General features: G+C 37.3%; 1 protein-coding gene across 1 annotated transcript; it reads left to right on the top strand.

Moving 5' to 3' along the window:
• Positions 1-3,149: 3,149 nt before the first annotated feature.
• On the top strand, positions 3,150-5,154 carry LOC111380414. The gene is made up of 5 exons (XM_023003972.1): positions 3,150-3,342; positions 3,428-3,601; positions 3,754-4,250; positions 4,485-4,929; positions 5,021-5,154. The coding sequence occupies exons 1-5, from the start codon at positions 3,150-3,152 to the stop codon at positions 5,152-5,154; spliced, it is 1,443 nt and encodes a 480-aa protein (XP_022859740.1).
• Positions 5,155-17,004: the final 11,850 nt, after the last annotated feature.

Raw genomic sequence — 17,004 nt, forward strand, 5'->3', positions numbered from 1 at the left:
AATGATTTAGGGCCCATTTGACTTGATATTCGAGAAGTCAAAGGGAGATTTTGATACTCAAAAATTGTTTTTTGAACTTATTAAATTAATTTTATAAAAGTATTTTTTTTTTATTTCAAAAAGCTTTGAGAGAAAGTTGATACAATGTGATTTCATCTAAAAGCTCATTCGAGAAAAGAAGCTCCTTTAAACATTAGTTTCCAAATATCAATTAAGATAGCTACTTCGGTTTTTAAAGGAAGTAGAAGTAAAAGAAAAAGTGTGTCAAATGAGTCATTAGTTTATTAAAGTTGGATTATAAAACTTTGTAGTGCTTGTTTAGTATGGATTTTATTAATTGATTTTTTGAACATTAGAGATAAAGTAGATCTTATCTGTGAGAGGATAATTCAAAAATGACGATTGAAATAGTAAAATAACGATAAAAAAAATTGATGTTAATTGGATTAAAATCTCTACCAAACATACTCTAAGATAATTTAAATTTAAAAATTAGAGGCCTACCTATTTAAAATTGATTTTGATGTTTGTTGAGTTTGATCCACGCACCAAGACAATCATAAAAGGTTATGCTAATTTGTCTGCAAAGAAATATTTCTATTGGACAAGGCCACGTGAAACAGTTTAATGAACCAATAAGGATCCTCTTTCTGAAATAATAATGGGTTCCTCGGATTAAGGAAATCACCAAAATCAATGGCTTTTTGGATAAGATAATAGGAATTTTCATTGGCATAGACAGGTGTCAATCATCAGCAAATTATAGATATACAAAGACCAAGAAAAAGGGCAGTCTACGATTCAAGTTTTGGACAACTTTTATCATTCCAGCTATGGTAATGTTTAAACTTGTCTGAATCGTCCCACCATTCGAAATTCAAGTACTGTTGATGATAAAAGTTGATATTGAATATGGTAAAAATCTCTATCAGGCAAAGGAGATGTGCCTTTTTTGGAATGGGAGAGTTGTGTTCCTTTTCAAGATCAAAATTCACATGCTTAACAAATTATCCTCTCCAACCTCTCTCGTGGGAGAGTAAACATAGGTAGGCCACTCAAGTATCAAATAACTTCAGTAGTCTAGGATTCACGCGAAATATATTGTGATTTGACTGTCTTTGCAAGCAGATTGTATGTTGGACTTGAATAGCCAAGATGATGACTTGCGAGAACTCCTGTTTGTTATTGTACATGCAAGACGTAATTAGATATTACATTTTTTTTACACGAGGCTGCTTAGATAGCATAGAAGTGTGCATCGTGCTAGAAGTAATTTAACCTACTTAATTTACACTTCTCTTCCTTTACTTTTGCACAATTTCTATGACGATTCTATTTTTGGATTTTACATCTTGACCTATATGTATTTTTCAGTAATAAGAGTTCTAAAATCAAGTCTTACTGTTACACATATATAACATATTGCACTTTAGTGGGAATGGTTCATTATATCAATTTTTAAGATATGTTATGCATGGAATATGTTGATAAACTTGCAATTCAAGGTTAGGTTTACCAATAGAAAATGTTATGATATACGTTTTTTACATTAAAGCATCATTATTTACTAACAAAAATTGCAACACTAATGTGTTCATATATTATTGATTTAATGAGTTAGTTGGTTTGTTAGGAATTTAAATATTTAATATTGCAATTGTGTTTGGTAACTAGTCTATTTTATTATTGCTTCATTACGTTGTCATAAAACTATAATTTCAGTTTATCTTCAAAATAATTAAAATGTTTCTAATAATTATCACAAACGATATGATCTATATGATAGTTCTTTAATTATTTTCACTTGAGTAATGGTAGTACAATAATAGAATTAAGTACTTTTAAAACGAGAAAAGTAAGTAGTTCATAAGGGAAAAATTAAAGAAATTTAATTGATCGTATGATGCATTATTTTAGGAATATCTGGGATATGTTTTAGTTATAGAAAATTGAATAAGCTAAAAAGTAGAATTTGAAAAGTTACACTTTTGCTACTTCTCAAAATTTGTTGTCTAACGGTACAAATTCTTTTATAATCAATTTTACCAAACACCTACAACTTCTTATGGTCGAACGTTCAAAAATTAAGTTCGAAAATCTATCTTAAAGGAGACATTCGTCTATTAATATTGGATGATTTCAACATTGACATCTTTGGTGGATAAAATTATTGTGGTATGCAACACAATTACGGTTGCTGGAGCAATAATTATCAGTGTTCTAAATAGCGCGCCTAGGCGCGACGCGCAAGCAAAACGCCAAGCAAAGGGCCAATGCGTGTAATTTAGCAGTCAACATTTTTCACGCCTTGTCGCGCATAATTGCGCCAAGGCTCGCATTATTTATTTATTTTTATTTTTTTTTGGTTAAAAAAAATTATGCTTCTATTAAAGATTTAAAGTTTAAACCCAACAAATTACCATTTACTTGCCCAATTTTCAGTGCCCTAGAAGAATGAACTAAAGGCTGAACTCCCAAAAATTCCTCTCCAGCATCTGGCTTGCTCCGTCCACTTCAACAAGCAATTTTCAGTTTCTATATGTCGGTAAGTCTGTCAAAAAATGGGAAACCAGAATTAGTGGATTTTTTTTTAAGGCAAAAATATCTTCAAATTGAAATATTAGTGTGGAATTACCGAATTAGAATGAATCATTACAATCCGGATGAACGTCAAAGAATTGAGAAGTGATAGCTATGGCCCATATGTGTGTGAGAGAAAAGAGAGAGATACCTGGATAAGTAGAGTTGGGGGCGAGTTTTGTGGGACGGTGGAATTGACGAAACAATTGGCTAGCAAACAAACTTTTTGTCTTTTATTTGTACTTTATTTTGATTGTGGCTAATTAGTTAATGGAATTATGGAAGAGATAGTGGGGTTTACTTTTCTGTGACCTAGTGAGTTAATGCCTTAATGGAGTTCTGGGCCTCTGGCTAATGAGTTAAGCTTACTATAGTGTACACTATCAATTTTAATTTTTACCAATTCTTTTTTCATATCAAATGGGATTGGAAGGTGGATAAAAATATCATGAATTTGTTAGTGTATTTGTGAATTGTGACCATTATAGTATTGAATTGATTCATGCATTTTTAGTACATTGAACCCCAATGTTTATAAATTTTATATTGTTTCTATTTTTTAGGAACCAATGGAAGAAAGTGATTCTTCAACCATGTCAAAAGCTAGTAAACTCAAAAGGGATTCCGATGATGTTGGATGGGAAACCGCGATTTTGGTAGATCCAACCAATTTCAATAATGTGAAATGCATATTATGTGACAAGGTTACTAAGGGAGGAATTTCTAGGCATAAATTTCACATAGCGGGAATAAAGGGAAGAGGTGTGGCATCATGTCCTAAAGCAAGTCAAGAACAAAAAGATAAATGTGTTGAGGCGATTCAAGGGACAAAGTCTAAAAAAAATAGAGAAGATATTGAATGATGCTAAGTTGAGGGAAGATGTGAATACGTCTTTGCCTACAATAGATGAGGAAGAAGATGAAATTGCTATTATTGAAAGAGGGACTAGGAAAAGGCTTAGGAATGTGGGACCTATGGATCAATTTGCAAGGTCCATCAATGTCAATGATGCTTCTGTGAGTGCAAATAAGAAATTGAGACAACAAAATATGAATGATGCAATAGCTAAGAAAAGGTTATTAGAGGTTCATCGATATTTAGCAAGGTGGATTTATGAAGCCGGAGTTCCTTTTAATGCCATTGATAATGATAATTTTAAACAATTATTGAAGCTCTTGGTCAATATGGACCGGCTTACATTCCTCCTTCTCAATACCAATTAAGGGAGCCACTATTGAAGGCAGAGGTGGAGAGGACAAAAGAAACTTTAAAGAAGCAAGAAGAAGAGTGGAAAAATAATGGGTGTTCAATCATGACCGATGCTTGGAGTGATAGAAAAAGAAGAAGCATCATGAATTTGTATGTGAATTGTAAATTGGGGACCACATTTATTTCTTCAAAGGAAGCTTCAAATGATGCTCATACAGGTCAATATATATTTGAATATGTCAATGATTGTATTAAAGAGGTTGGGGTTGAAAATGTGGTTCAAGTTATAACCGATAATGCTTCCAATAATATGGCAGCCGCAAAGTTATTAGAATTACAAAGGCCTAACATATTTTGGACATCATGTGCCACTCACACTTTAAACCTTATGCTTGAAGGAATCTCTAAACTTCCCAACTTCAAGGGAGTGATTAACAAGGCAAAATCATTCACTATTTTCATTTATGCACATCACAAGACTTTGGCATTGATGAGAAAGTTCACAAAAAGAGAGATAGTTAGGCTAGGAGTCACTAGATTTGCATCCTCATTCTTGACATTGCAAAGTTTGCTTGATAAAAAACAAGAGTTGAGAAGTATGATGACTAGCAATGAATGGGACAACACGAAATGGTCTAGGTCTAAAAAGGGAAAAGAGGCATTTGATATTATTGTTCCGAACGATTTTTGGAACATGATAGACTTGTGTTTGAAGGTATTCACTCCTCTAGTGAAAGTTCTTAGACTTGTTGATGGAGAAGAAAAACCTTCAATGGGCTTTGTTTATGGGGAGTTACTAAAGGCAAAGGATGACATTGCAAACATATTGAAGAGGGAATGTGATTATAGGCCAATCTTGGACATTATTGATGTTAAAAGTAAGGGTCGCCTTGATAGTCCGCTTCACACAACGGCATATTTTTTGAATCCATTCTATTTCTTCAAGAATCCATGTATCAAAGATGATTCATTCATGATAAATAATTTGATTGCTTGTGTTGAGAAATTCTTTCCTGATGATCAAATGCAACATCATGTGATAAATATTGAGTTGCAAAAATATGTCCAAAAGGAAGGTTCATTTGAAAGGAGGCTTGCAATAAGTGCATGTGAGAACAATGATGAAAATTACAAACCGGGTATGTTAACATATAACTCTCTCTCATATCAATAATTTATATATGATTATATAAATATTAAATAACTTTTTTTTTTACTTTCATTTATTAGTGAGTTGGTGGGATTTTTATGGGAATGAAACACCCAATTTGAAGATCATGGCAAAAAGGATACTTGGTTTGACTACTAGTTCATCCGGTTGTGAAAGAAATTGGAGTTCTTTTGAAGGGATAAGTATTAATTAAGTTGTTACATTTTACTTACTAATGAGCAATGAATAATTACTTGAATATGATTTGAAAAAGCAATAGTTCGATCCAACCAACACCTAGAGGGGGGTGAATAGGTGTTCATGCGGAATTAAAATAATTAATTAATTGATGCAACAAGTCACATCAATTATGCATTGCCTAGATTCATTCACATACTTTATCTACCTAAGTTGAATTACCGGTTGAAAAATAAATAATAGAAAGCAGTAAAAACACAACAAAATGTTGACGAAGAAAACCCAACTGGGTAAAAACTCCGGGCACAAGCCAGTAGAGATCCACTATAGAAGATATTGACTTACAGTACGTCAGACATTATTGATTCTAACAATATTCTGACCTCCTTACTGTATCGACCACAGCTATCCTGGATTTTGTAGATCTGCGCCAAAATCCCAGCTTTGAATATCTTCTACCTCCTGTGAATCACCAAGCACTCCAGTTCTTCAAGCAATTTCCTTCCCGAATCTTCAAACAGATGATCTTCTGGAAGTTTATATGGAGATATGAAAGGGTGTTTTGGTTTTGTGAGGGTTGATGTTTTTATTCAAAGAACCATGAGAATCAAAGATGAAAAGAATGAATTTATTTTGGCTCTTGATCCTTTGGAAGTTGAGAGGATTGTTTTAATGTTTGCCAAAGGTCACCTAATGAAAATCGGACGTTTTGTTTATATAGTAGGTCGAATTTGGTAATATAGAGCGTTAAAAATTCGCGAGGCATTAAAATTACCAAAGGCCAAATAACACAGTCGCTCGAGTGAGGTCCTGGCGAAACTCGAGCGACGTACCTTCGCTCAGGCGATAGACCAGCGAAACTCCAGCGAGGTCAGTTCTGCAATTTTGGCTCTAGCAACGTCAGGGCGAAACTCCAGCGACATCAATGCGCCGTTTGTATCTTCAAAGCATCCCACTTTACCCTAGACCTATGCTATGACCTTTACTAAATTGCAACTTTAGTCCCTGAACTATTTGACCTGTACAATTTAGTCCTTGACTTTACAATTTTGACAAATAGGTCCTTTGGTCACAGATTGCCAATTACACATTTTCCTAACAAACTCCCCCTTTGGCATTCTGTGACAAAAATACATATGACAGTCAAGGACAAAAATAAACATGACTCCAAACACCCTATCTATTCAACTAAAGTAGTAATCTCTTGTTGAACCTATTTCCTGAAAATCAAAAACTCAAATACCAAGTGTAAAAGCATATGAAATGGAAACAGTAAACAAGAAATCGATCATATGTCATTAACCAGATTAAGAAGCAATAATAATGTAAGTCAAAAACACCAAAAACATACATTAATATTGTCAAAACATCAAAAAAATTAATCTAGTCATGAAGTATAACACAATTACCAAAAAATTGAAGATTTATCTATCCAAGTATCTACTCTCCCTTTTTGTCACAAAGGACAAGGGATCAAAAACAATCAACTAACTAATTAGCACCTCCATCATCCGAAGAATCAGTACCGCTCTCGGCACTCATGTCCTCCTCCAAACTATCACGAATCCAACGCAAATGACGCTGACACACGGCAAGAGCACTGCGAAAAGTAGAAAGCTCAGCTGACTGACGCTCGGAAGCAGCATGTAACTGCGTGATCTCTGCCATCATACGAGCCTGCTACTCGACCAAAGTAGACATCTGTCCCATAAGCATTACCATGGGGTCAACGGGCAAAGCAGCCACCCCAGGAGCAGAAGTAGATGTCGAAGGGAAGGTAGGACTAAGCGGAACGGCCGAAGGAAATTCCGTACGAGGCGGAAGAGACACCCGGAAACCCCCAGTAAGAATCTCGGTAATAGGATCAAAGGGCTCCGAAAAATCAAGAACGTCAAAGGTCGCAGCCTGAGCTGTAGCACGAGCAGAAGAGGAAGATGACAGTGCATGGGATCGACTCTGATGAATGGTCTGCTGTCCTATCGGACGTCCTATGCGACAAGTCGAACCCTCTGGAAAAGAAGCACCCAAAGACAAAGCAACCCTATGAATCAAGCAAGCATAAGGCAACCCGATCCGACTCCCAGGAGTACGAAATGAAGCCAGAATCTGCTGGCACACAAAGCTAGGAAGGTCGATCGAGTCCCCATGAAGAAGGGCATATAGAAAATGGGCACGCACCATAGGTAATGAAGAGGTATGGGCAACAGGCCACAGGTTTGTGCACACGATACGCAACAAAACCTGACGATCAGCGGGTAAAGAACCTGTGGCCATCGCCGTAGGCCCCCCAACAAAGGGGGTGTTCAAAAGCGTCGACCGAACAAGAGCATCGACCGGAATAGAAGTAGGTAGAATATAGGGATAAGTCGGATGTGTAATCTGAGGTATACCTAAAGCATGAGCTACAGCCGATGGAGTAACCCTAAAAGAATGACCTAAGAAAAACCCTAAAAGACGAGCCGTCGATATCATGAATATTAGCATAGAACTCCTGAACGGGGAGTGGGGGAGGAGGTGAAAGACCAATAAGAAGGGGCTCCCAACCCCGGGAAACAAAAATGGCGGTGATATCAACAGGAAGGTTAGAGAGGATTACCTCTCGCTCCATGAGAACGGGGCGTAAGGAAAATTCAGAAGTGAAGGACCTCCTTAGCTGTAGCAGAAATGAATCTGGAACGACTATACGACGTCGAACCACTAGCTGGCTGCGCAGAGGGTCGAGGACGCTTACGGGCCATCTAGCACATGGAGAGACGGAACTTAATAAGTAAGATGAAGAATGCACGGGGTACGATACAATATAAAATGAAACACCGCACACACAAATGAGGCACGAAAGAGATGCATCGAAAAACGTGAACGACCCTAAGAGCAAACCAAGCATGATGTACTTATACACCAAAAAAATGTGTAAAAACACTCAACAAGTCACGTGACGCGAATGAAACAAAGACGGAATGAAGAGGAGGAAAAACTGAAACACACAAACTAAGGAAAACAAACAAAACATAACAGGGGACTTTCATCGAACACATGACGGGCGTCACTTCGACACACAATTCCAAGCACATACGAGACACAAGCACGCATCCAAGCATAGTTCCACAAACTAGAATCCAAGGGCTTTAAAACGAAACAAACCACAGATCAAACAGATTAACGGAATGCAAGAATGACCACGACGAACATGGTACCAAAAACACGAAAATGCCATAACGAAACAATGGAAGAACACGCAATCCATAATTAATGGTGAAGGCAAATGCGAAGTGTACCAATCAAACCAATCACGAAATGCATGCGGGTCATAATAATGCACGTATCATGCAAGCAAAACACAAGAACAATGAAACAATACAAAAATGAGAAAAACAAGAAAAAAAATGAAAATACCTCAAAATCAATATGAAGAAGATGAAATCCGGATTAGGAATCAAGGTCAGGGCCCTCAAACTTATGTAAGAAACCAAGTAATGTCAAGAGGTGGGAATCAAATGGAAGAAGGAAAAAAAAAGAGAGAAAGAAAAAAAAATGCGCAAAAATGAAACGGGCGAGGGGTTTAAAAAGCACCGTCGCTCGAGCGAGGAATTGGCGAAACTCGAGCGAAAAGCCTTCTGCTTTTGTCGCTCGAGCTAAGTCCAGGCGAGACTCGAGCAAAATTCAAATTTTAGAAATAGCATCAAATTTTTGAATTTTGAGAAAAAGAACACAAGTTTCAAGAAATGACGAAATTAGCTCCAAAGCGTGGAATTGCAAAGATAAGACAATTGCAGAGCATTGAAAAATAATCCCAAAAATCAAAACCGAAGTATGGAACCAAAGTATGTAAACAATACCACCAAAAAGCATAAAGTCGCAAACCCGACAACCAGAACGTAGACAAATCTTAAGCTCACACACAGTTCAGCATCCCGTGAAGTAAAATGTATACAGAACATCACCGTGAGAAGTGCCACGTAGTCCATGCAAGTTAGACTCAAAACCTTAAATTAGTGAGAAAGGACACGTGAAAACAACCAGACAAAGGTTAATGGCTACCAAGTGACAGTCAAATCCAATTCCACGAGGACTGATATCAATTACTACGATTGTCACAATTTTACTCCCCCTAACTGTATGATTCAATAATTTTTTTTTCTTGTAAATAGTAAGAGCAAAAGAACTTAAGTGCAATGCAATCCTCATTAGGCGACAGAAATGACCCCAGTAACGAACTTTGGGCCGGTGACTCCCAAGTCAGACGACCCTGAGCAAAAGAACTTAAGTGCAATGCAATCCTCATTAGGCGACAGAAATGACCCCAATAACGAACTTTAGGCCGGTGACTCCCAAGTCAGACGACCCTAGGGCACCAGGTTAGAAACCCCTCAGGCTTAATTGTTCGAGTCAAGTAGGCTCCGAAGACAGTCATAAGTTCAATGAATAATCAAAATAAAACTTGGGAAAGACAATATTTATTAGGTTACACTCGTCCCAGATCAAGTCATATGTACATACAACCCCAATAACAGAAGAACACCATAAGATTCGCTTACAGGACTACAGTGTGTGCTATGTGAAAATGAATGACGAGCCATATACCCAGAACTCCACAGACAAAAATGAACAATAATGGAACCTCAGACTTGTACATATGATGAAAAATGGAGTTTGATCTTTAATGCACATGCCATATTCGTTACATAAAAGGCACAGAAAAAAAATTCTTAAATTTTTTTTTTTATTATTATTATTATTTTTTTTTTGTTTAAACACACAAAAGACTACTAAACTACAAACTGACAGTCAAAAATGCATCACACACACATAGATCACACGCAAGATATGAAATGACTAGGTGCATATGTGATAAATGCATGAATATGCATGAATCCATGATCAGATAGGTGAGCAAACACCAATAGCCGTCCAAAGCGACTCAAACCTCAATCCATCTAGTGGTTTCGTAAGTAGATCTGCTAATTGATTATCAGTAGAGACATGGTCGAGAGAGACTACATGTGATTCAACAAGCTCACGAATAAAATGATGCCGTATGTCAATATGTTTTGTTCGAGAGTGTTGAATGGGATTCTTAGAAATATTTATGGCACTTGTATTATCACAGAAAACAGTCATGGTCCCTTGACTAATCCCATAATCACTCAGCATCTGTTTCATCCAGAGAAGCTGAGTGCAGCAACTCCCTGCAACTATGTATTCGGCCTCTGCCGTGGATAGAAATATAGAATTCTGTTTCTTACTCAACCAGGCTACGAGATTGCTACCCATGTAAAAACAACCCCCTCTCGTGCTTTTCCTATCATCTGCGTTCCCGGCCCAATCGGCGTCGGAGTAACCAGCCAAGTCAAGATTAGAATTCCTAGAGTAGAATATTCCTAGATCAACTGTTCCACTCACATATCTAATGATGCGTCTAACAAAGTTTAAGTGTGATTCTTTTGGATCTGCCTGAAATCGAGCACACACTCCAACACTAAAAGCAATGTCAGGTCTAGTAGCTGTGAGATAAAGAAGACTACCTATCATGCTTCTATATAGGGAAGGATCGACACTCTTACCTGAAGCATCACGACCTAACTTCAAGCTAGTACTCATAGGTGTCCTAGTATGCTTCTTACTATCCAGCCCAAAGCGTTTAACTAGATCCTTAGCATACTTAGACTGTGAAATGAACAGTCCATCCTCTGTCTCTCTCACCTGAAGTCCAAGAAAATAACTCAACTCCCCAACCATACTCATCTCAAATTCTTGCTTCAAACACTCAGCAAACTCATAAGCTTAAGACTCAAGAGGAGAACCAAAAATAATATCATCGACATAAATCTGAGCAATGGTGATAGTTTCTTCAACATGTCTAATAAATAAGGTCCTATCTGCACCACCTCGAGAGAATCCATGTTCTTCAAGGTATGATGTAAGTCTCTCATACCAAGCTCTAGGAGCTTGCTTCAGACCATAGAGAGCTTTGTGAAGTTTGTAGACATAGTTGGGAAACTTAGGATCAACAAATCCTTTTGGTTGTTCCACATAGACTTCTTCTTGAAGAAGTCCATTCAAGAATGCACTGTTAACATCCATTTGATGCAACTTGAACTCTAAGGTACATGCAACAGCAAGCAGAATCCGAATAGACTCAAGTCGTGCAACAGGGGCAAAAGTCTCATCAAAATCAATTCCTTCAACTTGAGTATAACCTTGAGCAACTAGTCTAGCCTTATTCCTAGTTATAGTACCTTGGTCATCTGTCTTGTTCTTAAAGATCCACTTAGTACCTATAACATTACAATTCTCAGGTCTGGGAACTAAGATCCACACATTGTTCCTCGCAAATTGATTGAGCTCCTCATGCATCGCATTCACCCAACACTCATCACTAAGAGCCTCTTCAACTTTCTTAGGTTCTACCTGAGAGACATAGCTAGTGTATGCTAGATTGTTCAGTACTCTCCTACGAAGCCTCATACCTTCATCTAGATCCCCAATGATATTGTCCTTAGGATGATTAGACTTAACCCTAGTCGATGGTTCCTTAGGATCTTTATCTCGATCTTGTAGAAGTGTTTTCTTTTCAGGTGTTTTAGGTTTCCTAAGAGATGATTCAGACACAAGTGGCTCAGTAGGATCACTAGAACTTATAAGATCACCATCTTTATCACAATTTTCAACACTCTCCCCCTCACTCACAGCATCATCTATCACAACATTTACTGACTCCATCACCACACGAGTACGTAAGTTATACACCCTAAATGTTCGGCTATTTCTAGAGTACCCTAAGAAGATTCCTTCATCATTCTTCGATTCAAACTTACTCACGTTCTCTCTATCACGCAAAATGTAGCACTTACTCCCAAACACTTGAAAGTACTTAACAGTAGGCTTTTTACCCTTAAGTATCTCATATGGAGTCTGATCGGTCTTGGGTCTAAGGTAAACTCTATTAATTATGTGGCATGCAGTGTTAACAGCTTCTCCCCAAAAATGTAGGGCTAGTCCCTTACCATGAAGCATAGCTCTAGCCATGTCCTGAAGAACCCGATTCTTCCTTTCAACCACCCCATTTTGTTGAGGAGTGATAGGAGAAGAGAACTCATGCAATATCCCTTCATCCATACAGAAACTTTCAAGATTAAAATTCTCAAACTCTTTTCCATGGTCACTACGCATTCTAGACACTTTGAGATTTAGTTTATTGTTAAGCCGTTTACACAAAGACTTTATGAGATCACATGCATCAGATTTTTCCCTAAGCAATTCTATCCATGTGAATCTCGAGAAGTCATCTACCACAACAAGAATGTATCGCTTACCACCTAAACTCTCAGTCCTAGATGGTCCCATTAAATCCATGTGTATCAATTCTAGGGGTCTTTTGGTCAGAATTTTTGAAGTCTTCTTATGGTTCCCCTTAAGTTGTTTACCTAGTTGACATGGTCCACACACAACATTTTCACTAGAACCTATCTTAGGCAAACCATCTACCAATTCTTTCTTAGCCAGTTGTACTAGACTCTTATAGTTCAAATGACCTAATCTTTTGTGCCAGAGTTCACTCACATCAATTTTAGCACTCCTACATACATAGTTAGAATTAGGCAAGACTCCATAACAATTATCAGTTGTTCTAACCCCTTCAAGAGCCACCCCACCAGACGAATCATACACAGTACATCTCTTTTGTACAAAACTCACCTCAAAATCATCATCACAAATTTGACTAATACTTAACAAGTTAGACTTTAAACCTTCCACATAAAACACATTAGAGATCACAGGTAAACCATGTATTTGTACAGTACCTTTGCCAAGAATAGGTGCAGAACCCCCATCTCCAAAGGTAACCATACCACCGTTACATTCATCAAGAGTAGTGAATAAAGCCTTATTACCACACATATGCCTAGAACATGCACTATCTAGGTACCACATGTTGTAATTTTGGGCTTTCAATGCAACATGAGCAACAAAACGCTTTTCTTGACCTGAATGTCTAGCTAGATGACCCTTTTTGACCCAAACTTTCTTAGATGATAAAGTACTCCTAGTAAGCTTAGTAAGCATCTCAGTCAAATGACTAACCTGATTAGACAGAAAGCTAACCTGACTAGGAATGTTCAGATTTTTACGCTCATTCCCTAACCTATAGCATCTAGGCCTAGTGTGTCCTAAGGCTCCACAGTGGTGACAGGTGGGAATGAACCTAGGCTCAAAGGTACGTGGCTGAGGGTATCTGGGTATGAGGTTCCTACGTGATTGATGACTCTGTTCTCTCGGAACATTCTTACCCTTATTTGAACTACTAACAGCATTAACTTTCTTAGAGGCAGAAACAAAAATAGTCTTAGAAGGTCTAGCAACATGTGTATTACCCTCAATATATCCTAGACCCTTCCTATCTCCTGCAGGCTTATTCATTTCCAAAATATTGTCCAATTTCTTAGTCCCACTTATGAAAGTCTGAAGATGAGCATTAGATTTCACCAATTCACTAGTCAAAGTCTTAATCTTGTCTTCTAACTTCTCATTGACATACTTTAACTCACTGCCACTCTTAAGTGAATTCTGAAGATTACTAGCAAGTTTCTCTTTTTCTCTTTCAAGTTCATCAACCTTTTTGAGTAGGGCTTTATTGACCTTTTTCATTTTAAGACTCTTCTTAAATAAAAGTTGATAAGCTTCTTGTATGTCTATGTCATCCTCTTCCTCATTACTAGAATTATCGTTTGGAAGTTCTTCATCAACCTTGTCACTCTCCTTATCAGATTCACTCTTAACAGTCGATACAAATGCCATATAGTTTCCTTCGTCCTCACTACTAGAAGATTCCTGTCTATCACTGGTCTCGGATTCATTATCTGTAAGTGAGACAACTAAGGCCCTACCTTTCCCTTTTCTTTGGTTCTTCTTATAACTAGGGCATTCATTCCTATAGTGACCTATACCTTGACACTCATGGCATCTAACCAAACGTGGTTTATCACTCAACCCTTTATTGTTAAACGTTTCAGTTTTTGCTTTTCTGAATCTGCTAGGAGCTCCACTCTTTTTATCCTGAGGCTTTCTCCTATTCTTGAGAACTTTTTGAAATTTCTTAACAAAGTATGCGATTTCCTCATCCCTAAGTGACTCAGTATCAGAAGATTCATCTTCTTTGATGGATTTTAGGGCTATGGACTTTCCTTTCTTAGGTTGTGTAATAGTGAGTTCATAAGTTTGCAACCATCCTACCAGTTCTTCAATTTTAACTTCATCTAGGTCCTTACTTTCCTCAATGGCAGTGACTTTAGGCCTAAATCTCTCGGGCAGGGACCTAAGCACTTTTCTCACAATTTTAGAATCGAGAATTTTCTCACCTAGATTGAAGGTAGAGTTAACAATGTCATTCAATTTAGCATAGAATTCGTCAAACGTTTCATCATCCTTCATTCTCACTTCTTCAAACCTAGAAGTTAGCATTTGTAACTTAGAATTCTTTACCGTTTTAGTTCCCTCATGTGTAGTTTCAAGAATGTCCCAAACCTCTTTAGCAGTTTCACACATTGACACTCTCCTAAACTCTTCGGGAGACACGGCCATAAACAGGGCATGAAGACCCTTGCTATTCCAATTACACTCAGCTATTTCATCCTTAGTCCATAGTGATATGTCGGTAAGGTTAACAGTTCCTGATACGATAGTAGAGGGAGGTTTCCAACCATTTTGCACACTTACCCAAACATACTCATCTAAAGACTTAAGAAACGCATGCATTCTAACCTTCCAATAGGCATAATTACTTCCTTCAAAATACGGAGATACAGAAAGTGATTGACTCATCTAGACAACTATGGGCCAGGACTCGAGATTTAGCTCTGATACCACTTGAAAAAGCAATAGTTCGACCCAACTAACACCTAAAGGGGGTGAATAGGTGTTCATGCGGAATTAAAACAATTAATTAACTGATGCAACAAGTCACATCAATTATGCATTGCCTAGATTCATTCACATACTTTATCTACCTAAGTTGAATTACCGGTTGAAAAATAAATAACAAAAAAGCAGTAAAAACACAATAAAATGTTGACGAAGAAAACCAAACTAGGTAAAAACTCCGGGCACAAGCCAGTAGAGATCCACTATAGAAGATATTGACTTACAGTACGTCAGACATTATTGATTCTAACAATATTCTGACCTCCTTACTGTATCGACCACAGCTATCCTGGATTTTGCAGATCTGCGCCAAAATCCCAGCTTTGAATATCTTCTACCTCCTGTGAATCACCAAGCATTCCAGCTCTTCAAGCAATTTCCTTCCCGGATCTTCAAACAGATGATCTTCTGGAAGTTTATATGGAGATATGAAAGGGTGTTTTGGTTTTGTGAGGGTTGATGTTTTTATTCAAAGAACCATGAGAATCAAAGATGAAAAGAATGAATTTATTTTGGCTCTTGATCCTTTGGAAGTTGAGAGGAATTGTTGTTTTAATGTTTGCCAAAGGTCACCTAATGAAAATCGGACGTTTTGTTTATATAGTAGGTCGAATTTGGTAATATGGAGCGTTAAAAATTCGCGAGGCATTAAAATTACCAAAGGCCAGATAACACAGTCACTCGAGCGAGGTCCTGGCGAAACTGGAGCGACGTACCTTCGCTCAGGAGATAGACCAGCGAAACTACAGCGAGGTCAGTTCTGCAATTTTGGCTCTAGCAAGGTCAAGGTGAAACTCCAGCGGCATCAACGCGCCATTTGCATCTTCAAAGTATCCCACTTTACCCTAGACCTATGCTATGACCTTTACTAAATTGCAACTTTAGTCCCTTAACTATTTGACCTGTACAATTTAGTCCTTGACTTTACAATTTTGACAAATAGGTCCTTTGGTCACAGATTGCCAATTACACATTTTCCTAACATGATTTATTCCATTAAATATACTTTTCTTTTTCTTCATCTTTTTTTTTCTTTGAAGATACACTCGAAGAAACGGAATAGACTTGACACTACCAGGATGAACAATCTTGTTTATGTCCAATTTAATGCAAGGTTAGCAAACAAGAAGAAGAAGAAGAAGGGCAAAATAGAGACTCTATTAGCAAGTGATGCAACTAATGCACAATCTTGGATTGTAGAGGGTTGTGATGGTGATGAGGAGTATGATGGGGTGGAAAATGAAATTTTACAACTTTCATCAAGAGATAGAAATGCTCAGAATGATATAAGGGAGCCCGACAAGGAGGATTTTGTATCAGACGACACGGAGGATGAATTAGATGAAGATGATGATATTGAATTGGAGTCTGATAAAGAGTTGGATAGAATTTAAGTTCTTATGCTACTTTTGTTTAATTTTGGAACTTATCTTTTTGTTGAAAATTTTGAAAAAAAATGTATAAAGTTCCTATAAATCTGTTTTGGATGTTTAGTATGTATAATTAATAATTATTAAATAATTTTTTTATTGATTAAAAATTAAAAATAATATTAAAATAAGAAAACGCTTTTTTACGCATTTGCCTCGCTTAATCTCGCCTGGCCCTTAGCTCGGGGTCAACGGATCGCCACGCAATACGCTATTTAGAACACTGATAATTATACAGCAAACCATAGCCCGCCTGCCCACCCACACACTCACAAGCAATCAAAGTCCAATCTAATTCATTAATGAAGACCATTATTCAGTCCAAGTATCCTTCTATGTCCAGATTAGTGGGCCTCGCACTTAATATTAATCAAAAACTATTATGAGGAAATTAGGCTCCTTACCCTTCAAAAAAAAAAAAAAATTAGAATGATAATCTTAAAACTAATTAAACTCCTTAATCCCGTTATTAATACGTCAAACCCCCCCCCCCCAAATTCCAAAAACCCCCAAAAAAA

This window comes from Olea europaea, unplaced genomic scaffold, assembly GCF_002742605.1.
Source record: "Olea europaea var. sylvestris unplaced genomic scaffold, O_europaea_v1 scaffold2142, whole genome shotgun sequence".
NCBI lineage: Eukaryota > Viridiplantae > Streptophyta > Magnoliopsida > Lamiales > Oleaceae > Olea > Olea europaea.

What these genes read in the sequence shown, in the direction of transcription:
- LOC111380414 (XM_023003972.1), top strand. Translation starts at nt 3,150, where the DNA reads ATGGAAGAAAGTGATTCTTCAACCATGTCAAAAGCTAGTAAACTCAAA. An exon ending in AGCGGGAATAAAGGGAAGAG is followed by an intron (nt 3,343 to 3,427) that starts GTGTGGCATCAT and finishes TAAAAAAAATAG; the next exon opens with AGAAGATATTGAATGATGCT. An exon ending in TGATGAAAATTACAAACCGG is followed by an intron (nt 4,930 to 5,020) that starts GTATGTTAACAT and finishes TTCATTTATTAG; the next exon opens with TGAGTTGGTGGGATTTTTAT.